This window comes from Felis catus, chromosome B2, assembly GCF_018350175.1.
Source record: "Felis catus isolate Fca126 chromosome B2, F.catus_Fca126_mat1.0, whole genome shotgun sequence".
Taxonomy (NCBI): Eukaryota; Metazoa; Chordata; class Mammalia; order Carnivora; family Felidae; genus Felis; species Felis catus.
The window spans coordinates 111,577,911-111,597,864 of record NC_058372.1 but is presented as its reverse complement, the minus strand read 5'-3'; the positions used below and the strand labels follow the sequence as shown (position 1 = coordinate 111,597,864).

Genomic DNA, 19,954 nt, shown 5'->3' with positions numbered 1-19,954 from the left:
GTTCCTGCTCCCTTCTGCCTATAAAAGTCTTTCATTTTGTCAGCTCCTTGGTGCTCCTTTCTATCTGCTAGATTGGATGTTGCTCAATTTGAATGGACTTTTGCTCAGAAAAACTCTTAAAATTTGTAATATGCCTCAGCTTATCTTTAATTTTTTTAATGTTTATTTTCGTTCAGAGAGAGAGAGAGAGACAGAGTGAGAGCAGAGGAGGGGCAGAGAGAGAGGGAGACACAGAATCCAAAGCAGGCTCCAGGCTCTGAGCTGTCAGCACAGAGCCCAACGCAAGGGGGCTGGAAACCATGATCCATGAGATCATGACCTGAGCCAAAGTCAGACACTTAACTAACTGAGCCACCCAGGCGCCCCTGTCTCAGCTTATCTTTCAACAAAAACATACCATTAAGGATTTAGCCAGGTAGAGATCATTCTTTTTTGCAAGTGTGCAAAGGATGCATTTAATATTAAAGCAGATGGTACACCTCAAAGCCCTAAAAGGATCCTAGATCTTAGTTGAATATTTTTCTCTTAAGTAAGTCTTCTTTTCCTGATTTTATTAATTGCTGCTAATATTTGTAGGGAAGTCTAAATTACTTTACATTTACTTCACTGCTCTATAATTTATTCCCAGATCACACTGCTATTTTGATGAGATCATTTGGATACAGTCTATCTTGCTTTTATAGAAGCCATTATTTTGTACATCTTTCTCTTACTTTTATATAACCTGATTTTAATGCAGTTTTAGTTATATAATTTTTGCATCATGTATTTCATGAAATTTTTACATGTTTCTTGATAATATCTGAACTCTTAAACGTTCCTATAAACCAAATTATGATAGAAATAATTTCTACTTGGGCATTTATTTATATACACATAGCCGAATAAAATGATAAAATGAGAAAAATATTCATGTAAGATAAAATAAAAAATGCCTTCAGGAACTATTAAATAAAATTAAATCATCAAATATGTCTTAAAGAAAAAGACAACTGGGGCATCTGAGTGGCTCAGTTGGTTTAGCATCCAACTCGATTTCAGTTCAGGTCATGATCACAGGGTGGTGGGATTGAGCCACACATTGGGCTCTGTGCACAGCGTGGAACCTGTTTATGATTCAATCCCTCTCTCTTTCTCCCTCCCTCTTGCCCCCCTCGCCTGCTCGTGTTCTCCCTCTCTCTATAAATATATAAAGGAAAATAAAAGATAATAATAAACAAACGAAAAGACAACTAAAGAGTTTTTGGTCTAGCGACGCTCTTTGCATCATTGTTTGTTGCTTTATAAATTTCAAATTTATACTTACAGTGTACATACCTGATTGAGACTGAAAGCAAACTAAAAAAAAATGAGTTCATTATACTCTGATTTACAGGAAGTGAACCCTGAGTGAAAGCTTAATCACGAACAAATTTAAATCCAAAGTGATCAACGTGAAAAAAGAAAAAACAGTTTGGGGGAAATGATATATTACCTAGGTAATACTAAAAAGTCAATTTTTTTTTTAATTTTAGTATTTATAAAAAAGAATTACGCTATTCTTTGCATATTAACAATGATGTTACATATTGAAAATAGGGTGGGGGTGTACAACACTGGATAATTTTTTTTCATAATGAAGTGGGTAGCCAATGGTATAGGAGAAGAGCCATCACCACATAAATGACAAATGTTCCCTGAGGTTTCACTTATTTTTTCTATTTTGTGAAGAAAGTGAAAGTGAATTTAAACTGGAAAATTACCTTTGGCAGAAAAAGGATAAATATTTTCAAAACAAGTTCATTATATATATTTTTACTTCAGAAAAACCTTAATCATATTATGCCTTGGGAATAGGTGTTAGTATCAAATATCTAAAAGCAAGTGTTCTATCTGGTTTATTGAAATTCATTCACTTTCAGTCCTAATGCATTAATAAGAGCAGGGGCATAAAAACATTACAAAGGACACTAATTTCTTCTTGACATGATTGTATTAGGCTTGTTAAAATTTGTACATATTTTAGCTTCCTTTTTAAAACCAGTGAGTGTCATCCCCACAGTAGCCAGTGTTTACACTCATTAATGCATGTGAACAGTACAAAAAAGTCCAGTCCATGTCATTGCTCTAGATTGACCTACAGCTACGGGGCTACGATTATCTTAATTTTACTAAGTTTGCAGCTGACGGTCTCATACTAGAAACCCCTCAAAATGTCCACACACTCCCCAATGCTTCTGATTAAATGTCTTGTATCAAAATAATAATAATGAAATAATAATAGAAGAACAAGAAAAAGAGTATGAAAAGAGAGAAACAAAGATTTTAAAAGAAGATGGAATGACAACTATGTCAAAATATAATTTTGCCTCATAACAAATTTTTCAACAAAAACTACTCTGAAAGTGTAACTTTAAATGTAAATATAAGCATTTTAGCCTTTAATCAAAAACTAACCTTTCAAAACAATGATAAAAGAATTACAGTGTCTTGTGGTTTCAATTTCACTGTTACTGTGAAAAGTGAAATTAGTTAAAAACTAGCAGCTTCACTTCCAAGAGGTATGTTGTTGCAAACACATGTTATTTTTTTAATTCCAGCACCCCCTTCCCCCATACAACTAAATTCTAGATAGAATGATTTTAAAACATGCAGCAAAACATAAATATAGGTGTAACTTTAAAAGGAAAAAAAAGAGGGGTAATTGGGATAGAAAAAATTGATCCCACTGTGTTCCAGAAAATGACAGGTGTAGGCAGACAGAGGTTTAACTGTGGAGTTCAGATAACATGTTCTGGTGTATGGAGTTCCCAGATGAGTCAAGGTTTCCAAAAACCACTGACAAGATGTCTACAAATACAACACAGAAATGACCAGGAAAATGACAACTATTCCATTAAAGAGACAGCTGGGCAATCAAAAAGTATCCTGCAAGGAAAACTGTTCACAAGGCACCTGAAGGGTCAACTTTAGAGTATTTTGTGATATTGTTGCAAAGAAAGATTTATTTTGAAATAAATAGCATAAACAAATGTTACACAATGGCAGTTTTGCAGGAATTACTACTCCCGAAGACCACTTCTTTATTTAGTGTCCATCTCACTGGAATGGGAAGTGAAAACTGTTAGTGAATTTCAGAATTAAATAACTTGAAGCGGAAATCCTTTGTTTCACCCCAATCTTTTTTTTAATGGTTGCTTATAATTATTTAACACACAGGCTAGCTAAGAAAATGTAAACCAAGAAATGACTTCAATCAACATCATCAGTTTGCCACATCCATTGCCATAGAACTTAGCAAATATACTGGAGGTGGTAGGTACTGCCAAGACCCTGCTTCTTCCTATTGCTGCAGAATGAGGGAGGAGGGCAAGAACAGGAAAGAGATGCCTTTGATATTATCTGCTTTCCCTTTTCTCTTGATTCAGGGGTAATCAGACATGAAATAAGAAGGGGAAAAAGAAAGGCATGAGAAAAGACACCAAACCACAGACACAGAAGATATTTTAAAAAGAAAACAAAGTATTCCTGAAACTCTACAGAAATGACACAAAATGAAACCTCGAGAAAATAGATGCTCTCTCAAAATTTACATTACCGAAATCATGCAAGAAGTGGAAAACCTGAAAAAGACCAATTACTGCAGAATATGTTGGAAAGATGATTAAATAGCTACTATTATGAAAGAATCAGGACTAGATATTTCATAGATGAGTCCTCGAAACATTAATATCTCTAATCCTATTTGAACTGTTCCAGATCACAGAAGGAAATCCCAATTTATTCTATGAAGCTTGCATGATTTGCAAAATATTATGGGTGAAAAGCTATGGATCAATCTAATTTTTAAAGAAAGTCCCAAAAAGTGTAAATAAAAATATAAGGAGTATAATACAGGAATTGAAGCAAAGGATAATATATTACAAACAAATATGGCATAGTCTAGCAAAGGAAGGTTGGCTTAATATCAGAACAGTTATCAACCTACCTGCATGCATCCACACACAAAAAAAGAAATATTATCAAACTAATGTAAGTTCAAAAACATTTAATAAAATATATTGTCATTCCTGATAACTGAAGGAAACTACTTACATGTAATAAAGACTACTTACTGAATAGCAATTATACAATAAATAACAAAATACTAAAACCTTTACATTTAAATTCAGGAACGTGACTGAGATTCTTCCTATTGCCACTTATATTCAACACTTCCTTGGAGAGTCTTGTGAATACATAAGAATATAAAATAATCACTATTAATACCAGACATAGATAACAAAAGTTTCCCTTTAAAGATATTAGCTAAAAAAATCAATATATGCTAGAAAAACTTCACTATGTCAATAAGAGAATTCAAGACATGAAAATATGCCAAAAATACATATTTTCTCCATTTTAATAATAAGCACTTAGAAAGGGGAAGATATTATATGAAACCTACAAAACACATGAATAAATGTAACAACAATGGCACAAAATCTATATAAAAATGTCTACAAGGTCTTACTGAAGATCAAAATAAGACAGATTGGAATAGAATGACATATTAAATTCTTGGATCAGGAGCCTAAACTTCATAAATTATTCCTCTGCCAAATGATTTTTTTAAAAAGCAATTCTAATTATAATCCTAATAGGTTTTGTTTTGTTTTGAATTGAATATAATTATTTTTAAATTAACATTAAGGAATAAAGCTGGAGAATAGCCAAGGAAGTTATGAACAAGTAAAATAGTGAGCACACTTGTTTTACCATCTGTCACAATACTATAAACCTATTATAATCACGAGTTAGATAGTGACATAGGATACAAATAAATCAGTGAAAGAGAATCAAGAAGTAAAAATCTAGTACATTTGATAATTTAATATAAACCAATAAGATATTTCAATTATTTGGGAAAATAAAGGGTAGAAAAAATGGTTTCCCATATGGAAGAAAATGGTGTTGGTGCCCTACTTAATATTAAATATTAAAATACATTCCAGATGAATTAAAAGTTTACTATAAACATTAAATAATAAATATCTTAGAAAATAATGTAGGATATTATATGTATAACTTAGGGTGGGTATATCTTCATTATCAAGACAAGAAACTTGGAAAATATACATGCTTTACTAGATAAAAATTGAAAGAGAGATTTGGAAAATTTTTCAATACATTTTGAAGGCTGACAGATTTAGTTCTGTAATATCAAGACAGGTTAGTATCTATAAATATAAACTAACTGGAAGATAAACATCTCAAGATATGGGCAAACGTTTGCACCTTTTACAGTAATTGTAAATTGATTTAACAGATTCAAAGAGCAATCTGGGAATATAAAATTAAATAGAAGTCATTGAATTTCCACATCTTTGTACAACCTTTTTTTTTTTTTTGTCATTCTGTCAGATCTCACCGATACCAAGAAAATGATCTCAAAGTAAAATGTGTAAAATGCACTTTAATGGTTATTGTTATACTTTTGAGGCAAAAGGCAATCTGAGCATGCAACATGTGTATTTCTGCAACTATCAGCAATAGAGCATTAGCAGCAAAGATATGTCAGCCAACTGCTGGAAGAGGAACACCAGACCTACATGCACTGATTAATAAAGAGAGTGGAACAGTTGGCAGTCCACTGTGTGGGTGGGGGAGTGACAGACACAAAGGAAGCTGAACTGTTAGGCATAATTCTGTATATTCTGGAGACTTGAGGAAGGAACATGTGAACCAAAATGAGTGTTAAAAGTGGGCCAGAAAACAGGGATAATCCCTTTACCAGTTTTAGAACCAGCCAAGCATTTATCTTTCCAGAGGAAAAAAAAAAGAGATTTTTAAACAATTAAGTAAATACACAAATAGCTATAATATATCAAAACTGATAAATGAAATGATCTGAACATAACAAAGGCAAATATCTAAAAGCCAAGAGAATCATCAAAATGATACATGCAGTGGCGCCTGGGTGGCTCAGTCGGTAAAGCGTCCAACTTCGGCTCAGATGACCATCTTGCAGTTCGTGTGTTTCAACCCTGCGTTGGGCTCTGTGCTGACAGCTCAGAGCCTGAATGAAGCCTGCTTTGGATTCTGTGTCTCCCTCTCTCTCTGCCCCTCCTCTGCTCACACTGTGCCTCTCTCTCTCTCTCTCTCTCTTTCTCAAAAATAAACATAAAAAAAATTTAAAATGATACATGCAAAGTGCAGAGTTGAAGGCATTCATGTGTTTTTAAATCAAAAAAGACCTACAAATTTTGTTTTCATTTTTTTAATGTTTATTTATTTTTGAGAGAGAGAGAGAGCATGAGTGGGGAAGGGGCACAGAGAGACAGAGACACAGGATCTGAAGCAGGCTCCAGGCTCGAGCTGTCATCAGAGTCCAAGGCAGGGCTGGAATTCATGAACCATGAGATCATGGCTTCAGCTGAAGTCAGTCACTTAACCAACTTAGCCACCCAGGCGCCCCAAAAAAGACCTACAAATTTTAAATTAGGTCCACACTTAGACACCTCATTTTGAAATGTTAAGACAACAAGGATAAAATGGATATTTCAAGAACTTCTTTAAGTTATTTACAAAAGATTAAAGAACAGGTTGATATCAGGCTTCCCCATCAGTAATACCACTTCCTAGGGTACAACTGAACATGACTTCAGTGTCCTAAAGAAAAATGATTCTCAACCTTGCATTTTGCATATAACAAAACTATTACTCAAGTACAAATGTAGAATCAATTCAGAAAGTTTACTTTGCAAACATGCCTTTTTAGGAAGTTGTGCAAAGAGTTTCAGAAAGAAAATTCATAGGGTATAAGAAAGCATGAATCTAACTCGGGTAACAGAGCAGAAAAGATAGATGTCTAATAGGCTCAGAGAGCAACCAAATTAGATAAAATAAAAGGAGAGAGTAGTATGAGAGAAGTCTCCAGGGAAGAAGGGCATACCATTAAAATAAAAAGCTACTGATAAAATCATGGTCAAATATGAAGAATATGGTCTAAATTCGAAGAGGAAAGCAATGTGTTTCGAAAATAACAGTAGAATGAAGATCAAGCAATAGATAGAACGAATAAGAATTGGAAATATATTTAGGATACTGCTAAGAAAGAAAAGAAAAGAAAAGAAAAAAGAACCCAGTTCACTTTTATAAGAATAAAAAAAGAAAGACAACCAGAAACGCTGGGGATTAGGAAGTAGGAACAAAGTATGATCCAAAAGTAAATTAGACTAAAATGATTTCACTTTTATGAAACCTCTGGGGTATATTCTCTATGTATATAGATGATATAAATAGGTATAGGTATAGGTATAGGTATAGGTATAGGTATAGGTATAGGTCAATCTATCTTTCTATCACAGAAGAACTATAAAAACATTAGGACCAGCTTGAAAGAGGTAAGAAAAAGGACTTATATTTTGTCATAAATCCAATTTGGTTATTTGATTCTATAAAATATATACCTGAAGTAACTAGATTTTTAAAAGAAATATAAACATATATATCACAACATGTTTCTTCTTAAATTTTTTCCCAAAAATTATTAGATGATTTACAAACATGAATTTAGACTGTCAAAAGGTAATTACTTTTATTTACCGCATTCTATAAATCTTTAGTCACAGCCTAACACCAGGATGAGAGCACAAAGTATCTTCTTGTAGAACAAATGACCCACACTTCCCCAAGGGAACACTTCCTTTTGAGAATAAATTGCATTTACCATGTTGCATGATTACATTTATTTTAGGACTACAGGCTAAATCCATAAAACGTGTAATGATGTTTTTTTTCCCCTTCCCAGGCTTATGGGAAAAGACGTATTTTCACAACTACTCTAAGTCATTAGAAGCATTGTTAATTTACTACTATCTCAAGTCTCTTCATCTTTAATCTACATTGATTTTCTGTCCTGAACACAGAAAGTGTGCATTTTTAATGCTTTAGCAGCAATAAGTTTTCTTTTGGATATTTTTTCTGTGAGAAAAAATGAATGAAAGAGGCAAAACAACTGCTTGTACAGAGATTAATAACTTCCTAGAAATGACTGCAAGGGATGCACACATTTTTAGGAGGTAACATTATTAAAGAAATTAAGCAGTAAAAACTTAAAAAAGCATATGACCCAGAAATAGGACATACTAAGTGCTTCTTATTTATTACTGTTGGTTAGATTCTATGTCAAGACCTGAGCTCCATGAACCATAAAAATTCAACTTACAGCCCTGGGTGGGTCTCTGGGTGGCTCAGTCGGTTGAGCATCTGACTTCGGTTCAGGTCATGATCTCCCACTCATGAGTTTGAGCCCCACATTGGGCTTGCGGCTGTCAGCCTGTCAGCACTGATTCCCATCCTCTGTCCCCCTCTCTCTGACCCTCCCCCACTTGTGCTCTTCCAGAAATACATAAATGTTAAAAAAAAAGAAAAAGAAAATTCGAGAAATTTAGGGATTTTTTTTTCCATACAAGTTGTGTATGTGACTATCTGCTTTCCTGCTTTTCTGCTGATCTCTTACGGTATCTATACATTCCCCAAACTTTCATATCAGAATGTTTTACAAAACGGACCACAGCTTTGTCTTTTGGTGCTTCGGTCATGTGGCTCTCAGGCCTTGCCCAGGATGACATGCCGTTTCTTTTCTTTAGCATGTTAGTGCAAGAGAAGAAAATCAAGGAAGTCAAAGCAGGTGAGTCTTGTCTGAAACTGCTTCATTGTTGTGTTCCTAATGCTGTGCCCTCCTCCTCAATGGGAAGAAGGATGTGTGTCAATTCACAAATCAATGCTCATTAAGAAGCACATGTAAATATTTTGAAAAAAAATGTACTATTGAGACAGAGTAGCCAAATTGAACTGTAGTTCTCAAAAATGGTCAGAAATTACCATTTAAAAGTTTAATGCATTAACTAAAAAGAGTACACAATTATTTTCTTTATTATTTTGAAATAATGAGTAGAATGGGTATAATGACATAGTCTAATAGTTTATCATTCTTAAAACACAAGGGATAAAGATGAATGAATATTGGCTTCTTTTTCTAACCATAACCCTATTATAGCAAATTAGCTTTACCCACATTATTTTAATCACTTGCCTTTTCAGTTAAAAAAAACAAACAAACAGGAAAGCATCCCAATCATTTATATTCATTTGATTTTAGGATTAGCTATTGCAGTCTAATCTGATGTCATGAAAAAACTCTGCACTACATATGATAACATACATTGATACATATTTTACCAAACAATATGGACAATACATAATATGGGTATTTTTTCAATTACATAGACAAAAATTCTCTTATCAATTATTTAAAGCTCTTTACCAATAACAGATGTGGAAAGAGATACTTTGCCTTTAATTAATATATATTAGATATAAATTATATATACAGATATGTGAATTATCACCATCATCAAAATGCTGATTACTATAAGAAAAGAAAAAAGCACCATTCCAAATCACTATTTCTGGAAATTAAGGATACCCTGTGATGCTGTTACTCTGCAAGAATAAAATATCCATCACTATGTTTTCTGTTCTTAATTCTTGAGACATGAGGTCATTTCCTCATTAAATACAGAGCCAAAAGCATAATCCTTAATAGAGGGATGACAGACTACAATTTAAAATCTAAGTGCTTTACAAGTTGCAAATGCCATAATGGATTTTAAATTTGCTAACAACTTAACAAAACTTGTTTCCATTTGTCAGATAGATTTTGGCCCTCTGTACTGTGCTCCTAAGAGACAATTCAGTACAGGTGTTAAGAGCATGGGTTTGGCGGTTAGTAGGACTTGGGACTACATCCTAACTCTGCTATTTCCTAGGCATCTGAAGTTGAACAAAAATTTTGTAAAGTTAATGTGAGGTTCATAGGACTTGTAGAGGAAGATGTCTAAGAGCATCTGTCGAGGGAAATAGAAGTGGTAAACAACAACAACAACAACAACAACAACAACAATAACAACAACCTGATTCTTATAAATACTACTGTGATCTTAGTATGCTATATTTTTCTCTGTTTTTATGAAATTTCAGTAACGGATTTGTAGCTATTTTAAATTTATTTCTAGTTTTAGGACTGGGTTTCCTTGATCAAGCCAGTAGGTTCAAGCTAAATAAGATATTCTATTTTCTTACAAAATAATTAAGTAGAAATAATGAAAGTGGGGAGGAAGGGAGTAAAAGAGAAAGGATGGAAAGATGGTAAAAAACTAGAAAGGTGGAAAGATAGGAATGAAGGTAGGAAAAAAGGTAGGGAGGAAGGTACAAAGGAAGGAAAAAGAAAGAAATATTTTTGAACATTACAGCAGCATGTCCTCTGGTAATATCACCAAGAAAATTGTCACGCCTTTAGCAGTTAGGAACCTACAGAGTCCACAGATTACTTTATACTACTTAGAGCACTACAACTCATTAACATTTTTTGGTCATTAACTAATAAACTGAATAACCCAAATCACATCCTGCTTGTCTGTATCTTTAGCCCAAATAAAGACGTGCTGAACAATTTCACTTATGACATGAGGAAATACTTTCACGGGAGCCATTCGTATGTATGCATTTATAAATTACACCCAGAGTTAACTGGGACTTTTTGGGGAGACTTGATGTTGCCAAGAATTATACAAAACACAGGCTTTCTATGGCTTCAGATTTCCTTTGCTTAGTATTGAAATCATCTATTTTATTTTCCTTCAACATATTACATTCCTTGAAATGCCAGAGACCCTCAAAGGGTACTATTGAGTTCTTGTTCCAGTTACCTGTTTTAAATATTTCTTCTTTACTCTTATGTGAGAGGTTAGTAAAGGAAACAAAACTCATTGCCAATATTTTCTAAATTGGATTTATTGCTACTGTGCTCAGTGTTTCAGAGGATGTCACATGCTATTATTTTATCATTTTTTCCCAATTAAATAGAATAAAATGTTCCATCAATAATTTGAAACTCTACAAATAACAAATGTGAAAAGGCACACATTTTCCTAAGACTCTATTTCCGGGACTCTGTCTGCCTTTTTGTTTTATCAAAATCAGAACTAAGGATAATGAAGCCTTATCATTAAACTTTTCAAAATGAAATTTAAATTTTATAATTTTTAAAGCAATAGAAAATATCACAAAGGGACATGGAGTTTATTTCAACAAGAAAAAAAATAATAAACATCTCAAATAAAAATTTATGATAAAGGATAAATATCTTTACTATGTGATCAATACATAAAACAATATATACAAATTGTTATGATAAACGCTGACTCCAAAAAAATGAGTAAATAAATAAATCCAAGCCAAAGACAACCCCCCTAAAAAAGGATAACAAAGTGGAAAATGGCTAATGAACGCATGAAAAAGTTCAACTCTGTGACAATAAGTAATGCAATTCAAAACAAAAATGACATTTCTTTTCTATAAGACTGATAAATATGAGAACAGATAATATTCAGGGTTAGCAAGAGCACAGTAAAATAGACTACACTGCACATTTGTGGGAGGATAATTCAGTAAACTAATTTTGGATAGGTAACTGTCAATTATATACTAAGAACCTTAAAATTATTTAAGGTGATTTAAACAATGATTAAAATTAAAATGATTCAACTATACTGAGATATTTCTCCTAATGAATGAAATCACAAATAAAGATGAGAGCATTTTAACAGAAATGATTATATGGAATTATCTATCATAAAAATGGAAATCATGTAATATATAATATGTAACATACCACAATATATAGTATATATTGTTGTAGAGTATGATAAATAAGAATGTAAAAGGTTAAATGAACAATATCCATATGAATTTTATAACTGTTTGATAGAATGTTAAAGAAATGATGACATATTTGAGATGTAACATAATCTGACATGTTTCATTTGCACATACATGAAGAGAATATGCAGAAATATTAATAATAGTTTTCAATTGTAAAATTGTGAATGTTTTTATTTTTATACTTAATTGTTTAATAATGCAAACATATAATATGGCAAACAAAGAAATAATAAAGACCTATATTTCCAGGAGAGAGAAAAATAAATTTCACTGTTCGTATCTAAGTCTCCAGTGCACAGAGATTGTTGGAAATTACTCAAGTGCAGCAATATATTAATGTTAGTTACAGCTTGCCCCCAATTATACATTTTTTCTGCTAAATACAGATTCTTCAATGATCAGAATTTCTGATATCCATAATTCCATTCAAGTTGTTTTTTAAGTTTATTCATTTGTTTTGAAAGAGAGAGAGAGTGACTAGAGGAGGAGGCAGAGAGAGAGGGAGAGAGAGAATCTTAAGCAGGCTCTGCACTATCAGCACAGACCCCAACATGGGGTTCAAACTCATAAACCATGAGATCCTGACTTGAGCTGAAGTCGGACACTTAACTGGCCACCCAGATGCCCCTCTTTTTTTTTAAGTTTATATTTATTTATTTTTGAGAGAGAGAGACTGAGTGAGCAAGGGGGGAAGGGGTAGAGAGGAAGGGGAAAGAGAAAATAGTAAGTAGTTCCGCCTTGGCAACAGAGTGAGATCATGGCCTGAGTCAAAACCAAGAGTCAGATGCTTAACCAACTGAGCCACCCAGGCACCCCTCAAGTTTCTTTTAGTTTTAATTCCTCTTGCTATCTTTAGGGAAACTAAAAATCTTAATTCCATTTTGATGGTGAAATCTCTATTTTCCTGAATCGACTTTTGACCTTTAATATGGCATCATGGAAATTAGATTCCATTAATTTGATTATACAGAAATCTGCTATACAGAAAATATGCAGAAATAAATAACTAAAACGAACTGGTACCAAAACTCAAGTGATATTATAATATAAACTTAAAACACAGTATTAGTTTTGAGAAATGGTAGTAGGTGGAAGCCAGAAGGGCAGTGAAGAGATCTCATTGAAGACAGGAAGGAGGGCAGTAAGAAAGTTGTTTTTGAGGACTGGAGAAAAAAAAAGGATTCATAATAAATTACTATCAGAACAATTAACTTGACCATTTGCTGCAATACTGGAAGACAGAAAATATACCTAACAACTTGTGGATCTGGCTAAGGGGACTTCCAATCAAACAGCGGACAGTGTTGTCATCTTTTAGCCACATATAATATTATATTGTAAGAGAGATGAGGTAAAGAAAGAACAATTCAGGTTTTAGGCAGAATTTAGAGGATATTATTTCCAACTCAGGATTTGGGGAGTTGGAAAATAAGTTTCACATTTCTAGTATCTCTAGCTGGCAAGAGGTTTTCCACGTAAGATACTGTCTCTAGATGAAATTCAAAATGCTGTTTGCTAATCAAGATCAAATCAAACATATAGCTCTAAAACACACTGTTGAGACCTCGGAAAGATTTCAGAGGCTCTTTTAGCTATATAAAATATCTAACAATCTTCAAGGTGTCCCATGGCATCTTAACTCTCAGCTCATGCATCTTTACTCTCAAACAGTCTGTCTTGAAAATATCTGTTGGTATGTATTTTACCTAAAAAGATTGGATTGTACTTTGATACACAGGAATCCTACAAAATTGTTTTAAGGGTTGTAGCAGGCTGAAATAAATGGAGAATAAATAGTTCACCCACTAGCTTAGAACGCTTTGCTCTATTTTAAACTGCTTGCCAGCCTATCACTAGTCTATGAAGCTTGGTATCATTTCAAGTAATAATAACAACAATAAGGAGAAACATATAGCTAACCTTTATTGACCACTTAAAAAAATACAGCTACCCTACAACCCAGCAATTACACTACTAGGTATTTATCGAAAGGATACAAAAATGCTGATTCAAAGAGGCTGACGCACCCCAATGTTTATAGCAGCACTATAAATATTAGCCAAATTATGGAAAGAGCCCAGATGTCCTTCTGATGAAAGGATAAAGAAGATGTGGTGTGTGTATACACACACACACACACACACACACACACACACACACAGTGGAATATTGCTCGGTGATCAAAAAGAACAAAATCTTGCCACAACATGGATGGAAATACAATGCATTATGCTAAGCAAAGTAAGTCAGTCAGAAAAAGACAAATACTATATGATTTATCTCATTTGTGAAATGTAAGAAACAAAACAGATTAACATAGGGAAGGGAAAGAAAAACAAGATAAAAACAGAGAAGAAGGAAAACCATAAGAGACTCTTAAATACAGAGAATAAACTGAGGGCTTCTGGAGGAGTGTTGGGAGGGGATGGGCTAAATGGGTGATGGGTATTAAGGAAGACACTTGTTGGGATGAGCATTGGGTTTATATGTAAGTGATGAATCCCTAAATTTTATTCCTGAAATCATGATTACACTATATGTTAACTAACTTGGATTTAAATAAAATTAAAAAAATAATAACAATAAGGAGAAACATATTATAACTAACCTTTATTGACCACTTTTTAAATGCCAACTGTTGTGCTAAGGGCATTCTGTAGAATATTCCTCTTACACCTCCAAACCAATGCCTGAGTTTTGAAACTATTCAAAAATTTTGATCCACATCTAGATATTCATTGCAAGAGCTCTATCAGAGATGGAGATGACATATTCATAAGATTATGATCAACTGATACATGAATTCAGCAAAGTCACAAGATACAAAATCAATGTCCAGAAATCGGTTGCATTTTTATACACCAATAATGAAGCAACATAAAGAGAAATCAAGAAATTGATCCCATTTACAATTGTACCAAGAGCCACAAAATACCTAGGAGTAAACCTAACCAAAGATGTAAAAGTTCTGCATGCTGAAAACTATTGAAAACATATGAAGGAAATCTAACACACAAAGAAATGGAAAAACATTCCATGCTCATGGGTTGGAAGAATAAGTATTGTTAAAATGTCAATATTACCCAAAGCGATCTACACATTCAATGCAATCCCAATCAAAATTGCACCAGCATTCTTCTCAAAGCTAGAACAAACAATCCTAAAATTTGTATGGAACCATAAAAGACCCTGAATAGCCAAAGTATTGTCGAAAAAGAAAACCAAAGTGGGAGGCATCACAATCCCAGACTTTAGCCTCTACTACAAAGCTATAATCATCAAGACAGCATGGTATTGGCACAAAAACAGACACACAGAACAATGGAATAGAATAGAGAACCCAGAACTGGACCGACAAATGTATGGCCAACTAATCTTTGACAAAGCCAGAAAGAGTATCCAATGGAATACAAAAAGATAGTCTCTTTAGCAAATGGTGCTGGGAGAACCAGACAGCAACATGCAGAAGAATCAAACTAGACCACTTTCTTGCACCATACAGAAAAACAAGTTCAAAATGGATGAAAGACCTAAACATGAGACAGGAAACCATTAAAACCTGAGAGGAAAAAATAGGACACAACCTCTTTGACCTCAGCCACAGCAGTTTCTTGCTTGACATGTTTCCCAAGGGAAGGGAATTAAAAGCAGAAAATGAACTATTGGGACCTCATCAAGATAAAAAGCTTTTGGACTGCAAAGGAAACAACCAACAAAACTAAAAAGCAACTGACAGAATGGGAGAAGATATTTGCAAATGACATATTGGATAAAGGGTTAGTATCCAAAATCTATAAAGCACTTGCCAAACTCAACACCCAAAAAACAATAATCCAGTTAAGAAATGGGCAGAAGACATGAATCAACACTTTTCAAAAGAAGACATCCAGATGGCCAATAGACACATGAAAAGATGCTCAACATCACTCATCATCAGGGAAATACAAGTCACAGCCACACTGAGGTACCACCTCATACCATTCAGAGTGGCTGAAATTAACAACTCAGGCAACAACAGATGTTGGCGAGGATGTGGAGAAACAGGAACCCTCTTGCGCTGTTGGTGGGAATGCAAACTGGTGCAGCTGTTCTGAAAAACAGTGTGGAGGTTCCTCAAAAAATTAAAAATAGAACTACCCTATGACCCAGCAATAGCACTACTAGGAATTTTTCCAAAGGATACAGTAGTGCTGATTCGTACAGGCACATATACCCCAATGTCTATAGCACCACTCTCAACAATAGCCAAATTATGGAAAGAGCCTAAATGTCCATCAATTGATGAATGGATAAAGAACATGTGGATTATATATACAATGGAATACTACTTGGCAATGAGAAAGAATGAAATCCTGCCATTTGCAGCAACGTGGAAGGAACTGGAGGGTATTATGCTAAGTGAAATAAGTCAGTCAGAGAAAGACAGACATCATATGTTTTCACTCATATGTGGAACTTGAGAAACTTAACAGAAGATCATGGGAGAAAGGAAGGGGAAAAATAGTTGCAAACAGAGAGGGAGGGAGGCAAACCATAAGATACTCTTAAATACAGTGAACAAACTGAGGGTGGATGGGGGACGGGGGGAGAAGGGAAAATGGGTGATAGGCATTGAGGAGGGCACTTGTGGAATGAGCACTGGGTGTTATATGTAAGCAATGAATCACTGAATCTACCTCCCAATCTAAGAGCACACTATATACACTGTATGTTAGCCGACTTGACAATAAATTATATTTTAAAAAGATTATAATCAGAGGAACATTATTTACACAAATAAAGAGAACAGTTAAATTAAGAATTACTAATATGATGGCTTATAATTCATTAATTAAAGCATGAATTAATATAATTATTACTTTTATTTTAAAAGTAGGAACTCTAAAAATTGGCAAGTTTATGCCTGTTTAAAGAATAAAAAAAAATGGTAGATGCAAGATTTCAATCCTAGTATTATGACTTCAGAAGACCAATTCCCAATCGCTATACTTTTTTCCCTATATTAGATCATATCACAGTTTATATAAGAAAATGAATCATGCTATCGTATCTTGTGTATTGAAAAACTTTAGCCTGCAAAAACCATATCCTACATTATACATGATTTACGTGGCTATACACCGTTAGAGGGGACATGTGCTCATTTCTGGGCACGCACCCAGAGGAGAAAGCTATGGGTTTCTCACTCATCCTTAGCCAGACAGTGGATCCCTTGGTCCAGCTGTCACCACATTGTCTGTTTCAGTATCAGTGAGCTTTATCTAGGTTCCAGATGACTGAGACAACAGGTCATAAGAGGGCATCTTTTATGTGAAGGAGGCCTTTGTGAAACCCGAGAAGGCTTGCTGGTTTGTGTTGAACAAGGCAGAGCTCTAGCTGCACTATCTTATATATATTCCTTTACCACAAAATTGCTTTATAATTTTAAATAAATGCTTATAGACTTTTCCTTTGTCAAAAATAGAAGAGAAAAAATGATGAAACTAAAAAAAATCTACATTAATGAAGAGCTATAGCTGAGATCTGAGGCACACACAAAGGTAAAAAATTCTAAGTTATGGTTCCCATAGCAACAGCAACACAGTTGGATTTCACTTTTATGTTAAGTAAGTTTAACTTGAGTGGAGATGCAAAACACTCCCTCTGAACCAAAAAGAGAATTATGGAGAATATAGAGACTATGGTCCAGACTCTTCTGGCTTTCAAAGGTATCAAATATTAACCCTAATATATATTAATAGTTTCACATCAAAACTATATGTTCATTTGCATTGACTTAAAACTACTTTTATTCAATTTATAAAATATGATTATTTAAAATGGGAAAAACTCCCATCCAAATGTGTTAAATCAAAGGACGCCATCTTATAATTTGGAAATATAAGTGCATAGTTTGTTTTTAATTACAATAGAATACTTGCTGAAAGTTTAATTTATGAAAATACAATCTGATTACATTCACTGTCAAGTGTTTTAAACTTGACATTTCCAATTACTGTAGATATTATCTGAAACTAGGAAAACAAACTAACAGTACTTCAAAGAGAGGACATACATATAAATTTTCAAGACATTTGTAGTTTGCATCTGTATTTCAATGTTTTTTAAAGAAGCAGGAAGGGTACTTACTCCTGTTATGTAACGAGGTCTATATTGAATAGTCCCAAATAAACCAAGAATGACGATAATAATATGTACAAAATTTGCCAGGATAGGTGCCCACTGATATCCGAGGAAGTCAAATATTTGCCTCTCCAGCACACAAACCTAGAATAGTAAAACAGGGTACAGAGGTAAGCACAGTGGTGAGAGAGAAGAGACGGCAAAAGGATCATATTGCATTATAATTAGCAATTATAACTGTGTTACCATATCTGGCATTTATCTTTAACAGTAAGACTGACATTTTCAGGTATATTTCAAAGAAACACTATGGAGTCTGTAGATCCATAGGCAGCTACAATCCTTTTCAGAATGATATTGTGGAGGCATCAAGCCATATTCACAGGATATCATCTGTGCAGTCACAGGATAAATTATATTGTCATATGTAGTAACACTTGAATTCATCAACCAGCAAGTTTGCAAAGTCCACACAAAGGGTATGTTGTTAGGATCTGCTCAAATGTCATTGTATAAATTGAAAAATAAAACAAATGGGAGTTATGTGGAGGAAAAATAACTCATCAGCAAGTCAACCAACTTGGATTATGGACTTAGATTTGTCTCTAACTGTGGTTGCGAGACTAGCTAAGTCTAGAAAGGACTAGGTAAGTCTTTCACTTCTCTGGGGGTACTGATCCTTCATTTGTAAAATTCAGGACTTTGACTTCTAACCCAAATAATACTGGATTATAAATCAAAAATGACTTTTTTTTTTGTTATACTCAGTTACGTATATAACCAGACAAAAGGGTGCAAAAAGGACATTAAAACAATGAGAAGCAAAAATTAAAAAAAAGTGTCACTGTTATAAAAGCAAGGAACGTAGGTCATTTAAAATTATCCTACATTTATCTATGTTTACAACTTGACAATTAAGACACAGGTACAAATCTAAGGATTGAGAGAAGAAAAACAAAACAAACCAACCAACCTAATCAACCAAACGAACAACTAAACAATGACACAAAAGCTGTGATAGTCCAGAAGTACCATTTTATATTGACAAGTAAAACCTGATAGCTATCAAGTTTCTCATCAGATCAAATAAACTCACTTTTATTCTTCCTGCCTGCCCTCAGGTGGAATGATAATAAACGGTTGCGAGTAAAACATTGTGAAAAGACCTGATATTCCACACAAAGATTCAACAGTGTCTTTGGTTGTTTTTCAATCTAGGCTTTAAAGAAAAAGGATATTTTAAAACCCCTACATTACTAACATTACTATGCTTTGATGATATTTCTTGTCAGAAGGACATACTGACTCTCAAAACAGCCAGTGTGCTTTTAAATTAAATACCTGTAGCTCAGTTTGAAGATTTCTTGAATGATCAATATTCCCACTGTACTTCTTTAGCTGAACAACACATATTCCCATCAGGCATTGAAAAAGAAAATAAATTCATGACAACTGTTTGCATAACACTTCTGTTTCCTAAGGCAACCAAGGGCTGTAACAGTAATCCAGCCTTGTCAAATCTTCATTTTCACTTATCTTGGCAATGATTAAAAAAAGAGAGAATCTAGGTCTGTTCTACCTTGCATATTCTAAATCCACAATATCCACCAGAGTTGCAAAAGTGGAACGTAAATAATATTGCACATAACTGCAGGTTCATAAACCTTGAACTGCCTTCTAATGAAACATTCCTTCAACTGTTATCACGCAGTCAACACTTCACATAAAGGAGACCCATTTGTAATGTTAGGCAGTATAATGTATCCCTTGTTTTTGAATCTATTAATGGTACCAAAAAAATAAGTGGCGGTTCTCAGAGCAACTGCTAATCATTTGTATAAAAGCTCTCTCCAACTTAGAACTCTCTAAACTCATCCTATGAATAAACGGTAAGTAGGAATGTAAACAGCAGCAAGAGGAATCTAAACTCTATAAATTTTGAGCATCATAACTGTGGGGACACAGCAGGGAAAAAGTATAGAGGATGAAACGCATTAGTCAAACAGTGGGAAATCTCTCGATAAATGCACCAATTATGGAAGAAAATAGCAGTACCATCGTTAATTATAAAAAATATATAGAT

The 19,954-nt window shown here is 33.9% G+C and overlaps 1 protein-coding gene across 6 annotated transcripts in view; it reads right to left on the bottom strand.

The window, feature by feature from the left end:
• Positions 1-19,954, bottom strand: part of NKAIN2 (sodium/potassium transporting ATPase interacting 2) — a 987,104-nt gene that overhangs the window by 507,859 nt on the left and 459,291 nt on the right. For all 6 annotated transcript variants that reach the window (XM_045057985.1, XM_045057984.1, XR_006598252.1 and 3 more), the window contains one exon: positions 17,878-18,015. In XM_045057985.1, coding sequence (XP_044913920.1) covers positions 17,878-18,015 — 138 coding nt within the window. The remainder of the gene's footprint in view (positions 1-17,877; positions 18,016-19,954) is intronic.